The 21,300-nt window shown below is 39.7% G+C and overlaps 1 protein-coding gene across 4 annotated transcripts in view; it reads right to left on the bottom strand.

Annotated features, from left to right (window-relative positions):
• Positions 1-206: 206 nt before the first annotated feature.
• The window catches only part of myo19 (myosin XIX), a 65,023-nt gene continuing 43,929 nt past the window's right edge, over positions 207-21,300 (bottom strand). For 3 of the 4 annotated variants that reach the window (XM_043718561.2, XM_087977401.1, XM_087977402.1), the window contains 9 exons: positions 17,889-18,029; positions 17,360-17,467; positions 16,778-16,848; positions 16,261-16,373; positions 15,704-15,873; positions 11,906-12,035; positions 7,801-7,886; positions 2,454-2,798; positions 207-2,339 (listed from right to left, as the gene is read on the bottom strand). In XM_043718561.2, the coding sequence (XP_043574496.2) occupies positions 2,220-2,339; positions 2,454-2,798; positions 7,801-7,886; positions 11,906-12,035; positions 15,704-15,873; positions 16,261-16,373; positions 16,778-16,848; positions 17,360-17,467; positions 17,889-18,029 (1,284 nt within the window). In that variant the 3' untranslated portion in view covers positions 207-2,219. The remainder of the gene's footprint in view (positions 2,340-2,453; positions 2,799-7,800; positions 7,887-11,905; positions 12,036-15,703; positions 15,874-16,260; positions 16,374-16,777; positions 16,849-17,359; positions 17,468-17,888; positions 18,030-21,300) is intronic. The other variant, XM_043718562.2, reaches the window with a different exon arrangement.

Raw genomic sequence — 21,300 nt, 5'->3', positions numbered from 1 at the left:
CGTTCAGGTTTTGCTACATAAAACTGTACAGAATTGGAAGGATAGAAGTCAATTTAAGGATCAAAGTGTTTACAAATAATATAACTGCGAAAAAATGCGATTACCACTCCTAAAAAAAAAGCACAGAGTTAAGCACGATGTCTAAAAGCCTTCCCTTACCTAGTTAAAAAGAATGAATATCAACTTCTTTAAGGATATATGTTTATTGTTATATAGATCAGCTTCTCATCTGTATACAATTTACTTTCATTGAGTAAATAGTTAACACATAAATACATCATTCTTTTATAATTAGTGTTATTTTGAAAGAATATTACATCATCCCATATTTTTGTTTAGTAACGACCCCTGATTTGAAGCAATTACAGAATGGAAAAAGAAACTCCTGCTTGAGATCACCCTGCTCAAGAAATAAAAATTATTACTACTGTTCAGGAGGACAGGAATGTAGCAATCCTTTTCATCAGGAAAGGGAGAGTTCAGTAACATGGACTTTTTTTTAAAAAACAAAAGATGCCAATTTGGCAAAATATTTTTAAATCTAAACATTTTCATTTATCAACACAAAGGTTACTACTTAGTGCAATTTTATTGTCCAGTTAAAAATCTGCACCCCTCGTCTGACATTCAAAGCTCATAACTAAATTTAAGTTACTTTCAAGAATGAGTGTTGTGATGAATTGAAATGAAAAATCAGTTAGTCCTTAGATGTAGTTTCAACAAAGAAATATACTCTAGCACCCCAGTGATACAGAACATAGCAGCAGTCTGGAGGGGTGCAGAACCCAATACTCTTAACATAGTGCGTTCCTGACCTCAGTTGGACTGTCTAGAAAAAGTGACTGGTTTGATTTTAAAACGCTGTTCAATTCTTAGTGAGGGGTTTCAGATATGACCATCAGGAAATGGCAACAAGTGGCAGGAAGTGGAAGCAAAGGTAACACTTTTTTTAAAAAAAGTATGGTTACTTTGTGAGAGAACGTAGGTGCTTGACCTTAATCATGTTTTTCTTCGCATTTCAATCCATTTCCTTAAACTAAACACCACTCGCCGCCAATAAAAGTTTTTTTGTTCTTGATATAAACCTACATTCAATTATCCATACCCTGCTTAAACAGGGATTGCAGCTGGCTGAGGCAAAGCAATATTGATGACAAAATGTGGAGAAGCTACATCCTTTTTTTTTAAACCAAAAATATGAATCGCTTAGCAAGTTGGAAAGATAGTAATCTAAACTTAATATAGCATGTGACAACTTTAGTGTCTGATATGTCTTTAGGGATTTATCAAGACAAGACAGCAAATTCTACACAAAAACCCAAGAGTCTCAGTGCTATTATACAATCAGTATCCAGTATTAAGTCAGTAAAGTAGTTTTTCTTGGTTTGGTCCTAAAGAATGTCATCGCACGAATCATAAACAAAAACACAGTTGTGGTATTAGTAAAGCAAAACGGTCAAGTTTCCCAAGACAAGAGTCAGGTTTAAAACATGTCACATTTAGAAAAATAAATGCTTTACATTCCTCCAATTTCAAGAAATCTCTGAATTAAAAAAAATAGTGCTCCTATGAATTCATATGCATTGTAAGATTTTGTTCAATTCAAATGTCGTGAGGTAAGGCACTTAATTATAACTTTGCTATTCCAATATTTGGAAAAATCCATGAATTTTCGATTGAGTTATTCTGATCAGAAAGGTAGAATAAACACAAAGTTTAGTGTCGTGTAACAGGCAGAACATTGCTAATCTCTGTCTCAGGTTGAGATCCTCTGGGCAGTTGCCATAATGCACTGTTCTGGTATTGCTTTCTTTAAAATGTCATTTTGCTGAATAATAAAGATTCAATAAAACTTAAGAGATTATGTGAATTCTGTTCAATAGGTGCAAAATCAATTTCTGGTGATAGCATAAATACCAAACCTATCTTGTCTTAATATCTTTTTGAATTATAAATGCAGTTTATCCCAAACCTGATTTGGTCCATTAGTAATGTTGATCAGGGACTAATCTAATAAAGATTTGATCCACATTTCTAGCTGTGGCTTCAATCAGCATGAGAGATTGAAATTGAAACTTTTCACTACTGTTATTCACTGTAAAACTAAAGTGACAATAAATCATTCAATTCAATGCAATTCAGTAAGGTCTCCCAAGATACCTGTGGTAACAAACTTCTATTAAAAAAGATTACAGGGACATGGCATCTAAATAAAATTATTAATCTTCCTTTTTTTCCAATAAAATCTGGTTAAGGCCAATGATTGTGCAGTGTGTGTGTTCAGGATAAATATCAGCAAAAAGCAATGGTGAACGTCTGCAATGAAACTTTACTTGCACCTGGAAAAATAACAAAATTTAGTTACAATTACACAAAATCATCAATGCACACTGTATTGAGCATCACTAATGTTTAAGATGGATACAAATATAATTTATACAAAAAATCCTTACCTCAGGTAATGCTCTAATAGAAGCAATACCCTGATCAAACTGATTATGTTCCACCTTATAGTTGCTTCTCCATTTCACCTTCAAGGCAGCCAATCGAGTAAAGGCCTTAAGTGCTTCAGATATGGATGGAGTCATTCCAGTAATGTAAGCAGACGAAAGGATCAGACCCAGCGGCCAGGCACGTAACGTTAGATCTCTGAATTGAATACCTTGGAAAAGCTTGTTCGGTGGTTCATATTTTGACTGATATGAAGGTGAGCAAATAGGAGAATCCGGAACATATTCCATTTCTTCAAAATCTGTTGTATCATCCAATTCCTTTGCTGCCAAGACTTCCATTTTAATCTGAAGATGTTTGCAATTAAAAAGCATAGATTAGTTGAATATTTGAATTTAAGTGCCCGCTTAGTTCATTTGATAATACACTCGAGTCAGAGAGGATACAGGATTGACCTACTTCCAGATCATAGTATGAAATATAAATCTTCATTGCAATGTAGTACTGTAGGGAAGATGCTGTCTTTCTGAATGGACTTTAAAATCTTTAGTGCATGGAAAAAGGTGAAATGACTCCATAAAAAGCAAAAGGACAATAGTGTATTTACATATCATAATGTTCTCAGGGCATTGCAACACACTTTATAACTAAGGGTCAGTTTTGTAATGGATTCATTGTTCTAATGTAGACAAAAAGAAAACAAAGTTCTCAATATATCCGAGCCAACAACCCACAAGTAGATTAACTGCTCATTAATTTTATATATCATGAATGGGATCTTCTATGGAATAAATCAATTGCTGCTTTAACCGAACAGGTTTAGTGGTTAGCACTGCTGTCTCACAGCACCAAGGACCCAGGTTCGATTCCAGCCTCGGGCGACTGTGTGCATGGAGTTTGCATATTCTCCCCGTTTCTGCATGGATTTCCTCTGGGTGTTCCGGTTTCCTCCCACAATCCAAAGATGTGCAGGTTAGGTGAATTGGCCATGTTAAATTACCCATAGTGTTCAGGGATGAAAAGGCTAGGTGCATTCGTTAGGGGTAAATGTAGAGTAATAGGGTCAGGGAATGGGTCTGGGTGGGTTACTCTTCGGAGGGTCAGTGTGGACTTGTTGGGCTGAATGGCCTGTTTCCACACTGTAATGATTCAATGATTCTATAAAGTGACTTTAGAGAGAAGAAATCAGCAAATGTGAAAACCCATGAGAAGCTAAAAGATGTAATAAATTCTATAAAATTAAAGACTTTAAAAAAAAATTCTTTGTTCAATATATCCAAATCTAATTACTAAAATTTTTAAACTTCCCTATAATCTGTACCAATATAAGAATATTCCAAAATTTGAATTGTTCTTTTTAGAGAAGACTCATCCAATATCTGCAACTGTAATGCAATACTTCTAGATTAAGAAACTAGATTTAGAAAATGTATGCAAATTTTAAAATCTGATAAGGTTTAGCTATTCAGTGCAGTAACACAATTTCACTGAATAGTTACTGAATTATAAGAGATGAGCATGTAAAATTAAAGTGCATTGGATTGCAGTAGCTAATGTACTGATATGGCCAGACAACAATTACTGGGATACTATAGACATCAGTGCTTGGGCCCCAGCTTTTCACAAGATATACTAATGATTTCGATGAGGGAACTAAATACAATACCTTCTGGTTTTCAGATGACACAAAGTTGGGTGGGTGGATGAGCTGTGAGGAGGATGCAGAGATGCTTCAATGTGATCTAGACAAGTTGAATGAGTGGGCAAATGCATGGTGGGTGAAGTATAATGTGGATAGATGTCAATAATCCATTTTGGTAGCAAAAACAGGGAGGCAAGATATTATCTGAATGGAGATAGATTGGGAAAGGGGGAGGTGCAATGAGACCTGGATGTCCTTGTACACCAGTTGCTGAAAATCAGCATACAGGTGTATAGGCGGAGGTGGTGGCAAATGGTATATTGGCCTCCATAGTGAGAAGATTTGAACACAGGAGCAGGGATGTCTTGCTTCAATTATACAGGGCCTTGCTGAAACCATACGTGGAGTATTGTTTGCAGTTTTGGTTTCCTAATAAAAAGAAGGATGTTCTGACTATGGAGGAAATGCAATAAAGGTTTGCTAGGATCAGTCCTGGAATGCTAAGACTGATATACGGAGGGAAGAACAGGGAGGGAAGTAAGAGGTTGGGGGGGGCGGGGTGGTGTGGGGGGGCAGTTGCATTGCTGGTTAGGGATGATATCACGGCTGTGCTAAAGGAGGACACTATGGAGGGCTTGGGTAGTGAGGCATTATGGGTGAAGCTGAGAAATAAGGGTGCAGTTACATTGTTGGGGCTGTATTACAGGCCTCCCAACAGTGAGCATGAGGTAGAAGAACAAATAGGTAAACAGATTATGGAAAGAGGTAGAGGCAATAGGGTAGTGGTGATGGGAGATTGACTGGTATACACTTAGCGTCAGAGGTCTGGATGGGGTAGAATTCGTAAGAAGCGTCCAGGAATCTTCTAGAGCAGTATGTCAATAGTCTGACGAGAGAAGGGGTCCTATTGGACCTGGTATTGGAGAATTAGCCAGGACAAATGGTAGGAGTTGTGGTGGGGGATTTCTTTGGGAACAGTGACCACAATTTAGAAAGTTTTAGAATACTCGTATACAAAGATGACAGTGGTCCTAAGGGAAGAGTTCTAAACTAGGCCAAGGCCAACTATATCAAAATTAGGCAGGAGCTGTGAAATGTGGATTGGATACAGCTATGTGATGGGAAGTCCACAATTGATATGTGGGAGGCTTTCAAAGATAGGTTAAAGATAGGGCAGGATAGGCATGTGCGGTTGAAGGCAAAGGATAGGAAAGGCAAGATTCGTGAACCGTGAATGACAGGAGAAATCGTACGACTAGCCAAGAGGAAAAGGGAAGCATACATAAGGTCCAGGCAGCTAAGAACAGAATGGGCCCTGGAGGAATATCGGAAGAGTAGGACCAGTCTTAAAAGAGGAATCAAGCAGGCTAAAAGGGGTCATGAAAGAGCGTTAGCGAACAGAATTAAAGAGAATCTCAAAGCATTTTATTCTTATATAAGAAGCAAGCGGGTAACTAGAGAAAGGTTTGGTCCACTAAAGGATAATGAAGGAAGGCTGTGTGTCGAATCTGAGAGAACGGGTGAGATTCTGAATGATTACTTTGCATCAGTGTTCACTGAGGAGAGGAATATGGTGAATGTTGAGATTAAAGACAGTAGTTTGATTAGGCTAGATCACGTTGACATAAGTAGGGAAGATATGTTGGGTTGGCTAGACAAATCCCCAGGACCGGATGGGATCTATCCCAGGTTGCTGAAGGAGGCGAGACAGGAAATAGCTGGGGCCCTGACAGATAACTTTGTTGCATCTTTAAACAAAGGTGAAGTGCCAGGGGACTGGAGGGTTGTTCATGTTGTCCCCCTGTACAAGAAGGATAGTAGGGATATTCTGGGTAACTAAAGACCAGTGAGCCTGATGTCAGTGGTGGGAAAGTTGCTGGAGAAGGTACTGAGAGATAGAATCAACTTATATTTAGAAAAAAGTGAGCTTATCAGTGATAAGCAACATGGTTTTGTATGGGGGAGATCGTGCCTTACCAACTTAGTGTTCTTTGAGGAAGTGACCAAACTGATAGATGAAGGAAGGGCTGTTGATGTCATATACATTGACTTTAGTAAGGCGTTTCGTAAAGTTCTCCATGATAAACTAATAGAGTAAGTTAAATCACATGGTGTGCAGGGTGTTCTAGCTAGGTGTATAAAGAACTGGTTGAGCAACAGGAGATAGAGAAGTAGTAGTTGAAGAGAGTTTTTCGAAATGAGAAAGATGACCAGTGGTGTCCCAAAGGGGTCAATGTTGGGGCAATGTTGTTTGTGCTATACATAACTGATCTGGAAGAGGGCACTGTTGGTATGATCAGCAAGTATGCAGATGACACAAAGATTGGTGGAGTAGCAGAAAGCATAAGGGACTGTCAAAGAATACAGGAGAATATAGATAGACTGGGGAGTTGGGTGGAAAAGTGGCAGATGAATTCCAATCCAGACAAATGTGAGGTGATGCATTTCAGCAAGTCTAATTCTAGAGCGAATTATACAATGAACGAAAGAACCTTGAGAAAAGTTGATGAGCAGAGAGATCTGGGAGAGCAGGTCCATTGTACACTGAAAGTTCCTGCACAGGTGGATAGAGTATCAAGAAGGCATATGATATGCTTGGCTTCATTGGACGGGGTATTGAGTATAAGGGCTAGCAGGTCATGTTAAAATTGTACAAGACATTGGTTCGGCCACATTTAGAATACTGTGTACAGTTCTGGTCGCCACGTTACCAAAAGGATGTGAACGCTTTGGAGAGGGCGCAGAGAAGGTTTACGAGGATGTTGCCTGGTATAGAAGGTGCTAGCTATGAAGCGAGGTTGAGTAGGTTAGGTTTGTTTTCATTATAAAAAGGTGATTGAGGGGGGGACCTGAATAAGGTTTACAAAATCATGAACGGCGTAGACAGGGTAGATAGAGATAAGGTTTTTCCCAGGGTGAAGGATTTAATAACGAGAGGTCACACTTTCAAGGTGACAGGTGAAAAGTTTAAGGGAGATACAAGCGGGCAAGTACTTTACAGAGGATGGTGGGTATCTGGAACGCGTTGCCAGCAGAGGTGGTAGAGGCAGGCACAGCAGATTCATTTAAGATGTGTCTGGACAGATGCATAAGTAGGTGGGGAGCAGAGGGATATAGATGCTTAGGAATTGGGTGACAGGTTTAGACAGTAGATTTGGATCAGCTCAGGCTTGGAGGGCCAAAAGGCCTGTCCCTGGACTGTAAATGTTTTGTTCTTTGTTCGATGTATGACACTGGATCAGGACTATATTCACTGCAGTTTAAAAGAACGAGGGAAGTTCACTCAGAAACCTATAAAATTCTAACAGGACAAGACAGGGTAAATGTAGGAAGGATGTTCTCGATGACCAGGATGTCCAAAACAAGGGATCACTGTCTAAGGATATGGAATACGCCATTTAGGACAGAGATAAGGACAAATGTCTTCACTCTGAGAGTGCCATAAAAAGCAGTTGAGGCCAATTTATTGAATATTTTCAAAGAGTTAGATGTTGTTCTTAGTGCTGAAAGGGTCAAAGTGTCTGAGGATAAAGCAGGAATAGGGTTCTGAATTGGATGATCAACCATTATCATATTGAATGACTAATCAGACTCAGAGGACTGAAAGGACTCTTTCTGCTCCCATTTTCTATGTTTCCATGAATTGTATTAAATTATTCATTTAAACTAGGCATAGTAGCATTTTTGAGTTCAATACTCTAACTCACTTTCCAGGTTTTCCATGCTCGTTGCAGCACCATTGCAGCATGATGAAGTTTTTTAATCCACCGTCTGGTCAACCATGATCTGATTGCTGTAGAGAAACAAATAAAAGAACTGTAAATGAGAAAGAATATGCTGTTTGTAAATACAGTGCTACCATCTGTATGTATGTAAAGCTTTAAACTAATGCCTTTTGATCTAGCTTCATTACATATATTTTTAAAAAGTCCTCTTGAATTCAATTGGAAACTAACATTGCGTTCTACTTGTACATATGTCAGCATGAGGCGCAGAAGACTATTTCTGTTGAACAAGGAACATTTGTAGAAAAATTTATAGCTGCTACTTCCAATTTTCTAACAAATTAAAAATGGTTTTATTAAGTGATAGATCAAATTATTTCTACACTATCTTAAGACACAATATGTTACAGAAACTGAATGCATTGCATAGGATATTTTTAAGATAATCAGTTTGTTGTTGAGTTGACCAGAAGTTACATACCTTGATATTCTTCTTTAGTTCTATGATCAGCAGAAGAGACAGTCAAAATATTGAATTGAGTTAGTAATAGCTGGAATAGGTTTAACTGTGGGGGAGCTAGTTTGAGGATGGAACTGAAGTGGGGAAGGAAAGAATGAAATTTAAACTTGGAAGTTAGGGTGGAGGAAGTGAGGGACGCAAATACACAAATGTCTAATATGGCCAGCTAAGTGCATTGTTTTTGGTTTGGACAGCTGAAACTGATTACTCTAGTTGAGGAACCAGGTTGTATGAGTTGTCTGTCTTCTTTTTACTTGTATTAAAAATAGAAGTACAACAGCAACACTTTAGTTAATATAAATTGAAACCTACAGAGAAACAAGTTAGTGAAAACTAGAAATCTGAAATAAAAATAGCAGAAGCTGGAAATACTCAGAAGGTTTGGCAGCATCTGTGATGTTGAGTTCTAAAATGTAAACTGTTTCTCTTTCCGAAGAGACATTTCAACAGAGCAGTATTATACAAGTTGTGGTCCATCCTACATTAAGGTCAGAAAGAAATCCTCCCAAACATGAAACATTTCCCTTACCTGGGAAGCTACTTCTCATCTAAGGCTGACACCATTGCGGAGTTTTAACATCGCACCTGACCTGCAAGCACCTAAGAATGAGAACGTTCAATGACGAAGACATCCAGGCTGACACCAAGATCCTTGTGTACAAGGCAGTCATCCTTCTGACTCTTTACAATGGCTCCGAAATTTGGACAATGTATAGTCGCCATCTTAAGACCTTGACAGGTACCAGCAAAGTTATTTGAGACAGATTGTCTGCATCAGCTGTCAGGACAGGCACACTAGCTTCAGTGTCTTTGAAGCAGCCAATTGTACCAGCATAGAGGCCATGGTCATCCGAAATCAACTCTGCTGGTCTGGCCATATGCTTAGAATGTCCAAGTTCCAACTCCCAAAACAAGTCTTCAGCCGGTTCAAGGAAGGCACGAACAAGAGGAAGACAAAGGAAGCCTTTCAAAGGCTCCCTGAAGGCTTCCCTCAAAAAATGCAACAAAAATGCATGGAAGCCCCTCATTCAGAATAAATGGTCTTCGACGAATCTCCTTTATGAAGGGTCACAAATCTTCGAGGATACCCTTCGGCAAGAGAAAATACAGAAAATGAACCAAGGAAGGATCTCAAAGCCAAGGACTACTTTGACCGCCTGGAAACACCTGCCAAATATGTGACTCTGGAACTGGAGTCATCAGCCAGACAAGGACCACAGAACGCATCACCAGTGATTTGGAATTCCCTGGGCAGACAATTATTCCCGTTAGTGAGTGATTGCTGTTGACGACACTCAAGTGGTTAGTTTGAAACCACTCAAGCCAGAATCATATGGAAGTTATTGCAGGATTAATGATCCTTTGTTGCTGCAATGACCATGATGAAACTGACTTAACAGAATTACAGACTAAATTAATAAATTTCCAAAACTTATTCAAAGAAATAGGTGAGGTGAGCAAATTACAAAAATCATAACTTTCCATAGCTCTCTACATTAAGAAATTTTGTTTTTAAACTGAAAAGCTGCAATATGATTCCAGGATTTAAGACATGGGTGGGGGGGGGGGGGGGGGTGCAGAAGAAGGGGAGGAGAGAACCACTTCAGACCTGCCAGGTTCAGATTACCAGTAGGGCAATTAGTGCAATTTATCATCAGTGAGGAAACAGAGTGTTGTACAATCTACTTTACCCACAATCTAATTTACTATGTATCCTAAATTGTGAAGACAGATGAGCAAATTCCAAAAGAGGCAAAGACAGATTATGTGAGTGGGAAAAAATTATGGCAGCTGGAGTTGAGTCTAAATTGTCACCTTGAATGGATTGTACAAATAAAAATTAGAATTTTTTAAAAAAAAGCTGGTCATTAAAAAACTATGGAAATGTTGCATGTATTTAGATGTCCATGTACACAAATATTAAAAGGCAGTGCACATGTACAAAAAGGAATTAAGGTGGCTAATTGATTAAAGGATGAAAATTATACTTCTGTTCTACACACAATGCACCTCAATAGGAATACTATATGTGTTACTGGCATGGTAACTCAGTAATAATAAGGATATATTTGTCTTGGAGAACTACACCTCAAATAGACCAGAATCATACCAACCTAACAAGGTTAAATTGTGATAAATGTTTGCATACTTTTAGCTAATAAATTCCTTGAATTTAGAAGACAGGTAGTTTCTCGGTGTTTAGAACATCAAATGGATAAGGCACAAAGGAAATATTTCTCCATGAGGAATAAGAGGGTGCAATCTTCAGATTAGAACTAGGTCATGAAGGGGTCAAGTCAGAAAGCACTATTTTAGACAAAAAAGTAGCGAAGTATGGAATGCAGTCTCCTAGAAGGATATGAATGCTGGATCAATTGAAAATTTTAACTCATTGTCATTATAATTTTTCAGAGATTGAGCAGAAGGAGAGATCTAGTCTTCAGAAATCATATTGGATTTGAAATGTTGACTATGTTTCTCTCTCTCTCTCCAAAGACACTGCCAAACCTACTGAGTTTCTTTTTATTTATTGACTCATGGAAATGTTGGCCAGACCAGCATTTTATGCTGCCCTCCCTGCTGCCCTTGAAAAGGTATTGCTGAGCTGGCTTCTCGAACTGCTGCAAACCATGTGCCATCTGTAGATCCACAATGTTGTCAGGGAAGGAATTCCAAGAGTGTGACCTGACAATACTGACGGAAAAACAACAGGTTTCCAAGACAGGATGGTGAGTGGCTTAAGAGGAGAATTGCAGATGACATTGTTTCCATATATCTGCTGTCTTGTCCTTCGAGATAGTAGTGGTCATAGGTTTGGAAGGTGCTGCCTAAGGATCCTTAGTGAATTTCCACAGTACATCATGTAGATAGTAGTATTGTGTACTGAGCAAGTGTGGTGGAGTGACTGAATATTTGTGGATGTGGTGCTAATGAAGCAAACTGCTTTGTTCTGGATGGTGTCAAGCTTTTTCAGTGTTGTTGGAAATGCATTCATCCAGATAGTTGGGGAGTATTCCATTACATTCCAGACTTGTAAATGGTGGATAGGCTTGGAAGAGTTAGGAGGAGACGTACTCGCTGCAGGATTCCTAACCTCTGACCTGTTCTTGTATTTATATGGCAAATCCAATTCAGCTTCTGGTCAATAGTAACCCCCAGGATGTTGATAGTGGGGTATTCAGTGATGTAATGCTACTGAATATCCAGGGACTGTGGTTAGATTATCTCTTATTGGAAATGGTTATTGTCTGCCATTTGTATCGTGTGAATTATATATTCTATTTTTCAGTCCAAGCTTAGATATTGTCCAGATTCTGTTGCATTTTGTCATGGAATACTCATGCATCTGAGTAGTCACAAATGGTGGTGAACATTGTGCAATCATTGTAGAATTTTCTGTGTTGGTTTTAGATTTCAAGCATTTGCAGTATTTTACTTTTATTTGAGATTTCCTTTGTACGTATTCATTATAAAACCAGAGTTGGAAACGCTCAAGACAAACACAAAAGTGTTTCATTCCATCATTAAAATCTTTGCTAACATGAGCCATAAAGGTACAATACTAGCCTGCTTGAATGATGGTCGCTGCTCGCCTTGATCGTGCTAATTTTCTTTGACGATATCTTCGCCAGCTAGATTGAATGTAAAGTGCTTTCTTGGAAAGAGTTTGACGTCTTGCCCTTTCGAGCAATTCGAGCTAAAAGAGATTTAATAATGTAGACATTTATTAACCATTTTAAACATTCACATCCAATCTACCAATGCAACAGTGAGTACATTGCACCAGTAGTAGATGGCAGAATATTTCCAGATTATCTTTGTTCATGGGTTGTGGGTATCGCTGGCTAGGCCAGCAATTTATTGTCTATCCCTAATTACTCAGAGGCCAATTAAGATTCAGTGACATTGCTGTGGGTCTGCACTCACATGTAGCTCAGACCAGGTAAGGATGGCAAATTCTCTCCCTAAAGAACTTTAGTGAAGAGGGTGGATTTCTCCCCACTTAGCTGGTCATTATTTGATTCTTAATTCCAGATTTTAATTGAAATCAGATTCCACCATTTACCATGGCAGAATTCAAACTGAGGTGACCAAACATTATCCATGCCTCTAGATTAATAGTCTGATTTATCAATAATCGATAATAGCGATAGGTCATCACCTCCCCTGGCAAAGGAACACAAAGAATTCAGAGGAAGAGTAGGCCATTCAGACCCTCAAGTCTGCTCTGACATTCAACTACAGCATGGCTTATCTTCTACCTTATTTTATTGAACTGGACCCATATCCCCTGATATGTTTAAAATCGAGAAATCTAGTCATTTGGTAGTACTGAACTTAAGTATTGCTGGAAAAAAAGAACATTTGCATTCATTAGGATAATTCACAAGAAACTCCAAAGGGGAAACAATACTTATACTGTATGAGAGAGGAGTGTTGATTGGTTAGTATGTGAATTCTGATTGACAGAGAAGTTGACAGGGAGAATGTACCAGCTAATATTGACTGATAGTTAGCTGCTAAGTTTGGTTTACATTTTAAACAAGGTAGATTGACACCAGACAATGACTGAAAAATGTGTTGCTGGAAAAGTGCAGCAGGTCAGGCAGCATCCAAGGAGCAGGAGAATCGATGTTTCGGGCATAAGCCCTTCTTCAGGAATGAGGAAGGTGTGCCAAGCAGGCTAACATAAAAGGTAGGGAGGAGGGACTTGGGCGAGGGGCATTGGGAATGCGATAGGTGGAAGCAGGTTAAGGTGAGGGTGATAGGCTGGAGAGGGGGTGTGGGCGGGGAGGTCGGGAAGAAGATTGCAGATCAAGAAGGCGGTGCTGAGTCCGAGGGTTGGGACTGAGATAAGGTGGGGGGAGGGGAAATGCGGAAGCTGGAGAAATCTGCATTCATCCCTTGTGGTTGGAGGGTTCCGAGGCAGAAGATGAGGCGCCCTTCCTCCAGGCGTCGTGTTGCCATGATCTGGCGATGGAGGAGGCCAAGGACTTGCATGTCCTTGGCGGAGTGGGAGGGGGAGTTAAAGAGTTCAGCCACGGGGCGGTTGGGTTGGTTGGTGCGGGTGTCCCAGAGGTGTTCCCTGAAATGTTCCGCAAGTAGGCGGCCTGTCTCCCCAATGTAGAGGAGACACGCTCTCGGAGATGTTCTTGACCGTGGCACCAGGAAGGCAACACACCATCCTGATGCCTTGCTGACAGCTGGAGAAACATCTGTATGTACCCTAGACTAGAGAGTCCCCAATTATAATCGATTGTGTGGAACGTGACATACCTCTCATTCAGTAGAGCCAGTTAGGGGACCAAAAACCTGGCTGTCAGTGCAATCTCTGATAGGCCCTCCCCTGCGAGTGTATCCAAAACACCTTATCTGTTTGAAATGGGGACACAGGAATCTTCTGCACTACCTGGCTACATCTCAAACCACTCCTAGCGGTTAACCATGTATCTGACTACATCTTTGGTTTTTCTATCTTTCTGAAACTGCCATCTAGCACACCCCTTTGCTTTTGTGAACTCGTCTAACTGCCACTCCAACTATCCATGCAGTCCGATAGGATTCACCACCAAACATATTTCCTGCAGACACAGTCTCCAGAAACATTCAAATTTTCCCTGATCTCTCACGTCTACTAGGCAAAGCACATCACCCTACTAAAAGCCGCTTCTGCCCCTTTAACAATCTACAGACCCAAAAATAACATAAAAACAAACAGAACATATTTTGCTCAAAATGCAGCATTAGTCTAGTCTTACTGCTCAAAAACATTGCTCTGGGATAACTTAATATCAATCCATAACATAAAAGTCAATTAAGAGACAGATCACAGTATAAATGTAAGAATAAAATGCCCTCACATTACTCACTATTATAGACATACAGAAAAAATCTAAGATTTAGAAGTTCTACAAGTCTTAAAAATAAAAAAACTTAGCTGATCAGGCTCAAAAACCAAAGGTTGTCCTCTTCTCCTGTAGTTCAAGCACTGATTTGTTTTTCTAAATCACTGATACCTCTGCAGATGTACTAAAGCTCCATATTAAACCTCCCAGGTCGGCTATGAAACTGCACTGCTTGTTTGTTATTTCAGTGAAACCCATCATCCAGAGTCCTTGTGCAACTTCTCATCTGACATCTGTGAAACTACACTTTCTAGCTGCTTCATAAAAAGCCAGAAGTCACATTATATTTGGTTTATTTGAAATCATAAGTTTTTGGAGGTCTGGCCCTTCATTAGGCAAACATCACCTTGTCACCTGACAAAGGGGCAGCACTCCGAAAGCTTTTGATTTCAAATAAACCTGTTGGACTATAACCTGGTGTCATGTGACTTCTGACCTTGTGCACTGCAGTCCATCACTGGCACCTCCACATCATAAAAGCCGATCTCTGAATTTTATGCAATTCCTCGGACTTCGACCTTGCCAAGTGGTCGTTCTCCCGAAGCTTCCTTTCCTTCCTCCCTTTTAAAGTTTCATTGTTTTTGATTTTTTTTAACAAGTTTCAAAAACAATGCAAAACTCGTAAAAAACAGCAATTATTGCCGCAAGGAAGTGAGTAAATCCAGCTCAGCACTGAAAAAAAACTCAAAACTAAGAGCAGCTCTCCCAGCCACAATCGCCTGCCATCTACCATTTTATTTTATTCCTATCCACTGGTATGCTGTGCAGAAGTTCTGAAGAGATTGTGAGGACAGAATACACAAGTTGGATTTGAGATCTTCTGGCATTTAGAAGGCTGAGAGGAGGTGATTTGATTGAGTAATTTTGAAAGAAATTGGTAAAGTAGATTAGATTAGATTAGATTACTTACAGTGTGGAAACAGGCCCTTCGGCCCAACAAGTCCACACCGCCCCGCCAAAGCGCAACCCACCCAAACCCCTACATTTACCCCTTACCTAACACTACGGGCAATTTAGCTTGGCCAATTCACCTGACCTGCACATCTTTGGACTGTGGGAGGAAACCGGAGCACCCGGAGGAAACCCACACAGACACGGGGAGAACGTGCAAACTCCACACAGTCAGTCGCCTGAGGCGGGAATTGAACCCGGGTCTCTGGCGCTGTGAGGCAGCAGTGCTAACCACTGTGCCAGGAGAGAACACAAGTGATGAATGCTCCCGATAAAAGCAATAAAGAAGCTCAATTAGTAATTTTAAATCTAAGATCAATAGATTTATGCTAGCCAAAGGTGTTAAGCAATCTGAAACCAGGACATGGAAATTAAGTTTGAGATCATGGCTGTTCTGCATGATTTGAATGGCTGACAGCCTTGAAGAGGTGAATAGTCTACTACTTTAATGAAAATTAAAAATCAAATTTCTAATCAGATTTTTTTCAAGATAATTTAGGCAACTTACCATACTGTGAGTCATGAACACTCTTGTTTTGCCACAGTGTACTAATGAGCTACATGACCTGTTCTCAGTTGGCTTAAAGGATGAGACGACAGTTTGGCCAGCTAATACATTAGTGAGTATGCCTTGTACAGTGATGTTCAAAGCTTCAGTGCTGCCACCTGAAGAAGAACCTGCAAAGTCAAACGATATCCATTTCCATGGCAACAGCACCTTCATAACAGGCAGATGTAAGAAAGCATCAGAAATACCACACAAAGTTGAGTCAGTTAGCAAACTGAAGGCAGCAAACAGAAAGTGTAGGAATTGGTGAATTCAAATCCAAAAATACTGGAAGAAGACAGAAGGGAAAAACAAAGGAAAGAAAAGAAAAAATTAACAGAACGCATAATACAGCACTAGGTAGAAACAGTATGGACATTAAACCTAACAACAGTACAAAAATAAGTACTCATGTTTTAAGTAAAGCAACATTATCAATACAGTATTAAACCAGTTCAATTACAGTTAACATTGTAAATGTTATGACTCGGGTTACTAATAAAAACTTTATGACAAACCTTTCCTCTTTTTTGCAGGACAGCATCCATTAAAGCTAGCTGCAGTTTTAAAATTAAGTTTCCAATCTGTTTTCAGAAGTTCATAGCGCTCCACAAAAGGCTGGAATAGGATCCTAAAAAATAAAATACCTTTAGATATCCTGTGAGGACAATAATATAGTTTACAATACATATCATTAAAAATTAGGTTTTTAATCCATGTCAATTGAAATGTAAATGTTACACCAGGTCTTCTCCACAGGAATCGCCTGTCAAATCAATCAGTATTTTGTGCATAACTGGCCCAATTTGTAGCTTCTTGAGCATACAGTTTCCACAATTAGTTATTCATAACCATCAGGAACAAATAAGTCATAATTACTATATACTATGTTTCATCATGCTTAGGTATACATCAAGAACTAGAATTCATTGAAGATCCATTATTCCACTTAACAAGCAATTAATAATGCCTGGCACATAAAGAGTTATGAGTTCTTTTCATTTGAACAAGATAACTTAGAATAGACTAACATACCTAATGGGGAATCCAGCTGCACTGATGTTGATTGTTTCAATTATACCACAAGCTTCTAGCTGGCTGAGAATCTAAAGCAAATAGGTCACTCATGAAAATAAGCTTAAGTACTCGCAAATATTTGATATAAATTTCCTTCTAGCTATACCATGGACAAGTTCCAAAAGGATGGTGCACCTACAGTAAAACTGTACACAAAGACAATGCATTGATTTTAAATATTGCGGAGTAATAGTTGTACAAAAATATTAAACTCAGAAATACTACTGTATTAAAGATTACATAACATCTAAAGCTTGAGCATATTCTAAATAAATCTCCATTTAAAATTGTTTATATTTTCAAACTATTAACAAAAGTAATTTATTAAACCATCATTCTAAACGCAAGGCAAGGTTAAAAACTTTTTATTAAATCAAAACTCTATTTTACAGCTTCTGAAAGCAGATGTGCCTATATAGAGATAATCAATCCTAAATCAAACTAATCCAAATTCTATCACCTTAATGTGAATAAATGAAACTAATTTATTGCTTGTATCTTCACCAACAGAAACATTTTCTTCTTGTTTTATGACAGTACCTCCTCTGATCTGAAAAGGAGAGATTTGCAGTCCATGTTAGGCTTGATGCATCTGATATAATGAGGTGTGGTGCTGTTTAATATACACATTAAGTTTTCCAGTGAACCCTGCAGGAAAAGAGAGGGATGGTGAAACATTGGAGGACAGTAATACAGATTTACAGATTACATTACAGTGTGGAAACAGGCCCTTCGGCCCAACAAGTCCACACCGACCCGCCGAAGCGAACCCACCCATACCCCTACATTTACCCCTTACCTAACACTACGGGTAATTTAGTATGGCCAATTCACCTGACCGTGCACATCTTTGGACTGTGGGAGGAAACCGGAGCACCCGGAGGAAACCCACGCAGACACGGGGAGAACGTGCAAACTCCACACAGTCAGTCGCCTCAGGCGGGAATTGAACCCGGATCTCTTGCGCTGTGAGGCAACAGTGCTAACTACTGTGCCACCGTGCCGCCCACGTGTTGAAACTCATCTTGAATTTGGCAGAAAGAGCAATGCAGTGTTAATGCAAACAGACCTTAAATTTGGAGACCACAGTGACTGCTTTGTTTTGAGCTTTACTATCATTGTGTTCTTTATCTCCAACAGGAAATAGCTCCTTCAATAAGGTATCCTGAGATTTCTCTAATAACTGCACCAGCTCTGGTGGAACAGGATCCTACGACAAGAACATAAATGACTTACAAGATATATAATGGTCCATCTGCTGCATAGTGTCATAGCAAGGTAAACAGCAAAGCTCTTAAAAAAAAACTATAGTTCTATTAAAATAGAACTTAGTGCAACATTCTAATAATTAAATTGTTAGTTGTGGTGCGATGCTGTGTTTACGTTTATACATATAATTATGCCATTAATGCACAATTTTTCATGGTTAGATAAAAAAAGCATTTCATGAGTATTTTATGGATTTTAATTAAGCCATCCATATTACATTAATTTTTAAAATAAATAACACAAGTACGTGTGTAAGTTGCTGGCACCATTGTAAAAAATATATTTTGAAGTTACAAAAACACTATAGTTTCTTAGATTTTTGCACGGTATATCTTGTGTAAATAATATTGTATAATGCCAACAATGACGCAAACATTTAGAACACCAAAGGAAGTCATTCAGCCTATCATGTCTGCACCTAGAAATGAAGATCTGGCAACAATCAGCTTCTTTTCTAGCTCTTAATTGGAGAAAGGCCAATTTTGACGGCATTAGGCAAGAACTTTCGAAAGCTGATTGGGGGCAGATGTTCACAGGTAAAGGAACGGCTGGAAAATGGGAAACCTTCAGAAATGAGATAATGAGAATCCAGAGACAGTATATTCCTGTTAGGGTGAAAGGAAAGGCTGATAGGTATAGGGAATGCTGGATGACTAAAGAAATTAGGGGTTTGGTTAAGAAAAAGAAGGAAGCATATGTAAGGTATGGACAGGATATATCGAGTGAATCCTGAGAAGAGTATAAAGGCAGGAGGAGTAAACTTAAGAGGGAAATCAGGAGGGCAAAAAGGGGACATGAGATAGCTTTGGCAAATTGGCTTCTCCTTAATTCTAAGGGTTTTTAGAAATACATTAAGGACAAAAGGGTAACAAGGGAGAGAATAGGGCCTCTCAAAGATCAGCAAGGCGGCCTTTGTGTGGAGCCGCAGAAAAAGGGGGAGATACTAAATGAGTATTTTGCATCAGTATTTACTGTAGAAAAGGACATGGAATATATAGACTGTAGGGAAATAGATGGTGACACCTTGACAAATGTCCATATTACAGAGGAGGAAGTGCTGGATGTTTTGAAATGCATAAAGGTGGATAAATCCCCAGGACCTGATCAGGTGTACTCTAGAACTCTGTGGGAAGCTAGAGAAGTGATTGCAGGGCCTCTTGCTGAGATATTTGTATCATTGATAGTCACAGGTGGGGTGCCGGAAGACTGGAGGTTGGCTAATGTGGTGCCACTATTTAAGAAGGGTGGTAAGGACAAGCCAGGGAACTGTAGACCAGTGAGCCTGACGTTGATGGTGGGCAAGTTGTTGGAGGGAATCCTGAGGGACAGGATGTACATGTATTTGGAAAGGCAAGGACTGATTGGGGACAGTCAACATGGCTTTGTGTGTGGGAAATCATATCTCACAAACTTGACTGAGTTTTTTGAAGAAGTAACAAAGAGGATTGATGAGGGCAGAATGGTAGATGTGATCTATATGGACTTCAGTAAGGCGTTTGACAAGGTTCCCCATGGGAGACTGGTTAGCAAGGTTAGATCTCACAGAATACAGGGAGAACTAGCCATTTGGATACAGAACTTGCTCAAAGGTAGAAGGGTGGTGGTGGAGGGTTGTTTTTCAGACTGGAGGCCTGTGACCAGTGGAGTACCACAAGGATCGGTGCTGGGTCCTCTACTTTTTGTCATTTACATAAATGATTTGGATGCAAGCATAAGAGGTACAGTTAGTAAGTTTGCAAATGACACCAAAATTGGAGGTGTAGTGGACAGTGAAGAGGGTTACCTCAGATTACAACAGGATCCTGACCAGATGGGCCAATGGGCTGAGAAGTGGCAGATGGAGTTTAATTCAGATAAATGTGAGGTGCTGCAGTTTGGGAAAGCAAACCTTAGCAGGACTTATACACTTAATGGCAAGATCCTAGGGAGTGTTGCTGAAAAAAGAGATCATGGAGTGCAGGTTCATAGCTCCTTGAAAGTGGAGTCGCAGGTAGATAGGATAGTGAAGAAGGCGTTTGGTATGCTTTCTTTTATTGGTCAGAGTAGTGAGTACAGGAGTTGGGAGGTCATATTGCAGCTGTACAGGACATTGGTTAGGCCACTGTTGGAATATTGCGTGCAATTCTGGTCTCCTTCCTATCACAAAGAAGTTGTGAAACTTGAAAGAGTTCAGAAAAGATTTACAAGAATGCTGCCAAGGTTGGAGGATTTGAGCTATAGGGAGAGGCTGAACAGGGTGGGACTGTTTTCACTGGAGCTTCAGAGGCTGAGGGTTGACCTTATAGAGGTTTAAAAAATCATGAGGGGCATGGATAGGGTAAACAGACAAAGTCTTATCCCTGGGTTGGGGAGTCCAGAACTAGAGGGCATAGGTTTAGACTGAGGGGGGCAAGATATAAAAGAGACCTAAGGGGCAACTTTTTCACACAGAGTGGAATGAGCTGCCAGAGGAAGTGGTAGAGGCTGGTACAATTGCAACATTTAAGAGGCATTTGGGTGGGTATATGAATAGGAAGGACATGGCCGGGTGCTGGCAGGTGGAACTAGATTGGGTTGGGATATAGTTGGCATGGACGGGTTGGACCAAAGGGCCTGTTTCCGTGCTATACATCTCTAAGACTCTTTTAGCTGGAAGCCACTGGAGCATGTAAATATCTAAATACTGACCCTTTAAAGACAGAGATGAGGAGGAATTTCTTCTCTCAGGCAGTTGTGAATCAGAGCAATGTCGAGGCTGTGTGGTTAAGTATATATTCAGGGCTGAGACAGACACGTTTTTAATAATTAAAGGAATCGAGAATTATGGGGAAAAGGCAGAAAAATGTAGTTGACAAACAACAGATCAACCATGATTTCCTTGAATGTCAGTGCAGACTTGATGGGCTGAATGGCGTACATCTGCTCCTACAACTGAGGATCTAAAATATTAAAAGAATTTCTGATTCAACCAGTCTTTCAGTCAATAAGTTCCAGACTCTGACCACTCTCTGAATGAAATACATTCTCAACTGTTCTCTTACCCTAAATCCACACCTCCTGTTTATTGACCTCCCCACTTATCGATAAAGGGCCTTCTATCCACCCTACCGATGCCCCTCATAACAACTGAAGTATATCCAAACTTCCCTCAGAGCTCTGACCCTTCAGCCCAAGCAGCATTCTGATAAATCTCCTTTGCGTGCTCTCTAGGACAGCAATATATTTTCTAACAT

This window comes from Chiloscyllium plagiosum, unplaced genomic scaffold (assembly GCF_037043375.1).
Source record: "Chiloscyllium plagiosum isolate Xiang-an unplaced genomic scaffold, Cpla_swu_hap1 HiC_scaffold_31, whole genome shotgun sequence".
NCBI classification, from domain to species: domain Eukaryota; kingdom Metazoa; phylum Chordata; class Chondrichthyes; order Orectolobiformes; family Hemiscylliidae; genus Chiloscyllium; species Chiloscyllium plagiosum.
This window is presented reverse-complemented; position numbering and strand designations above follow the sequence as displayed.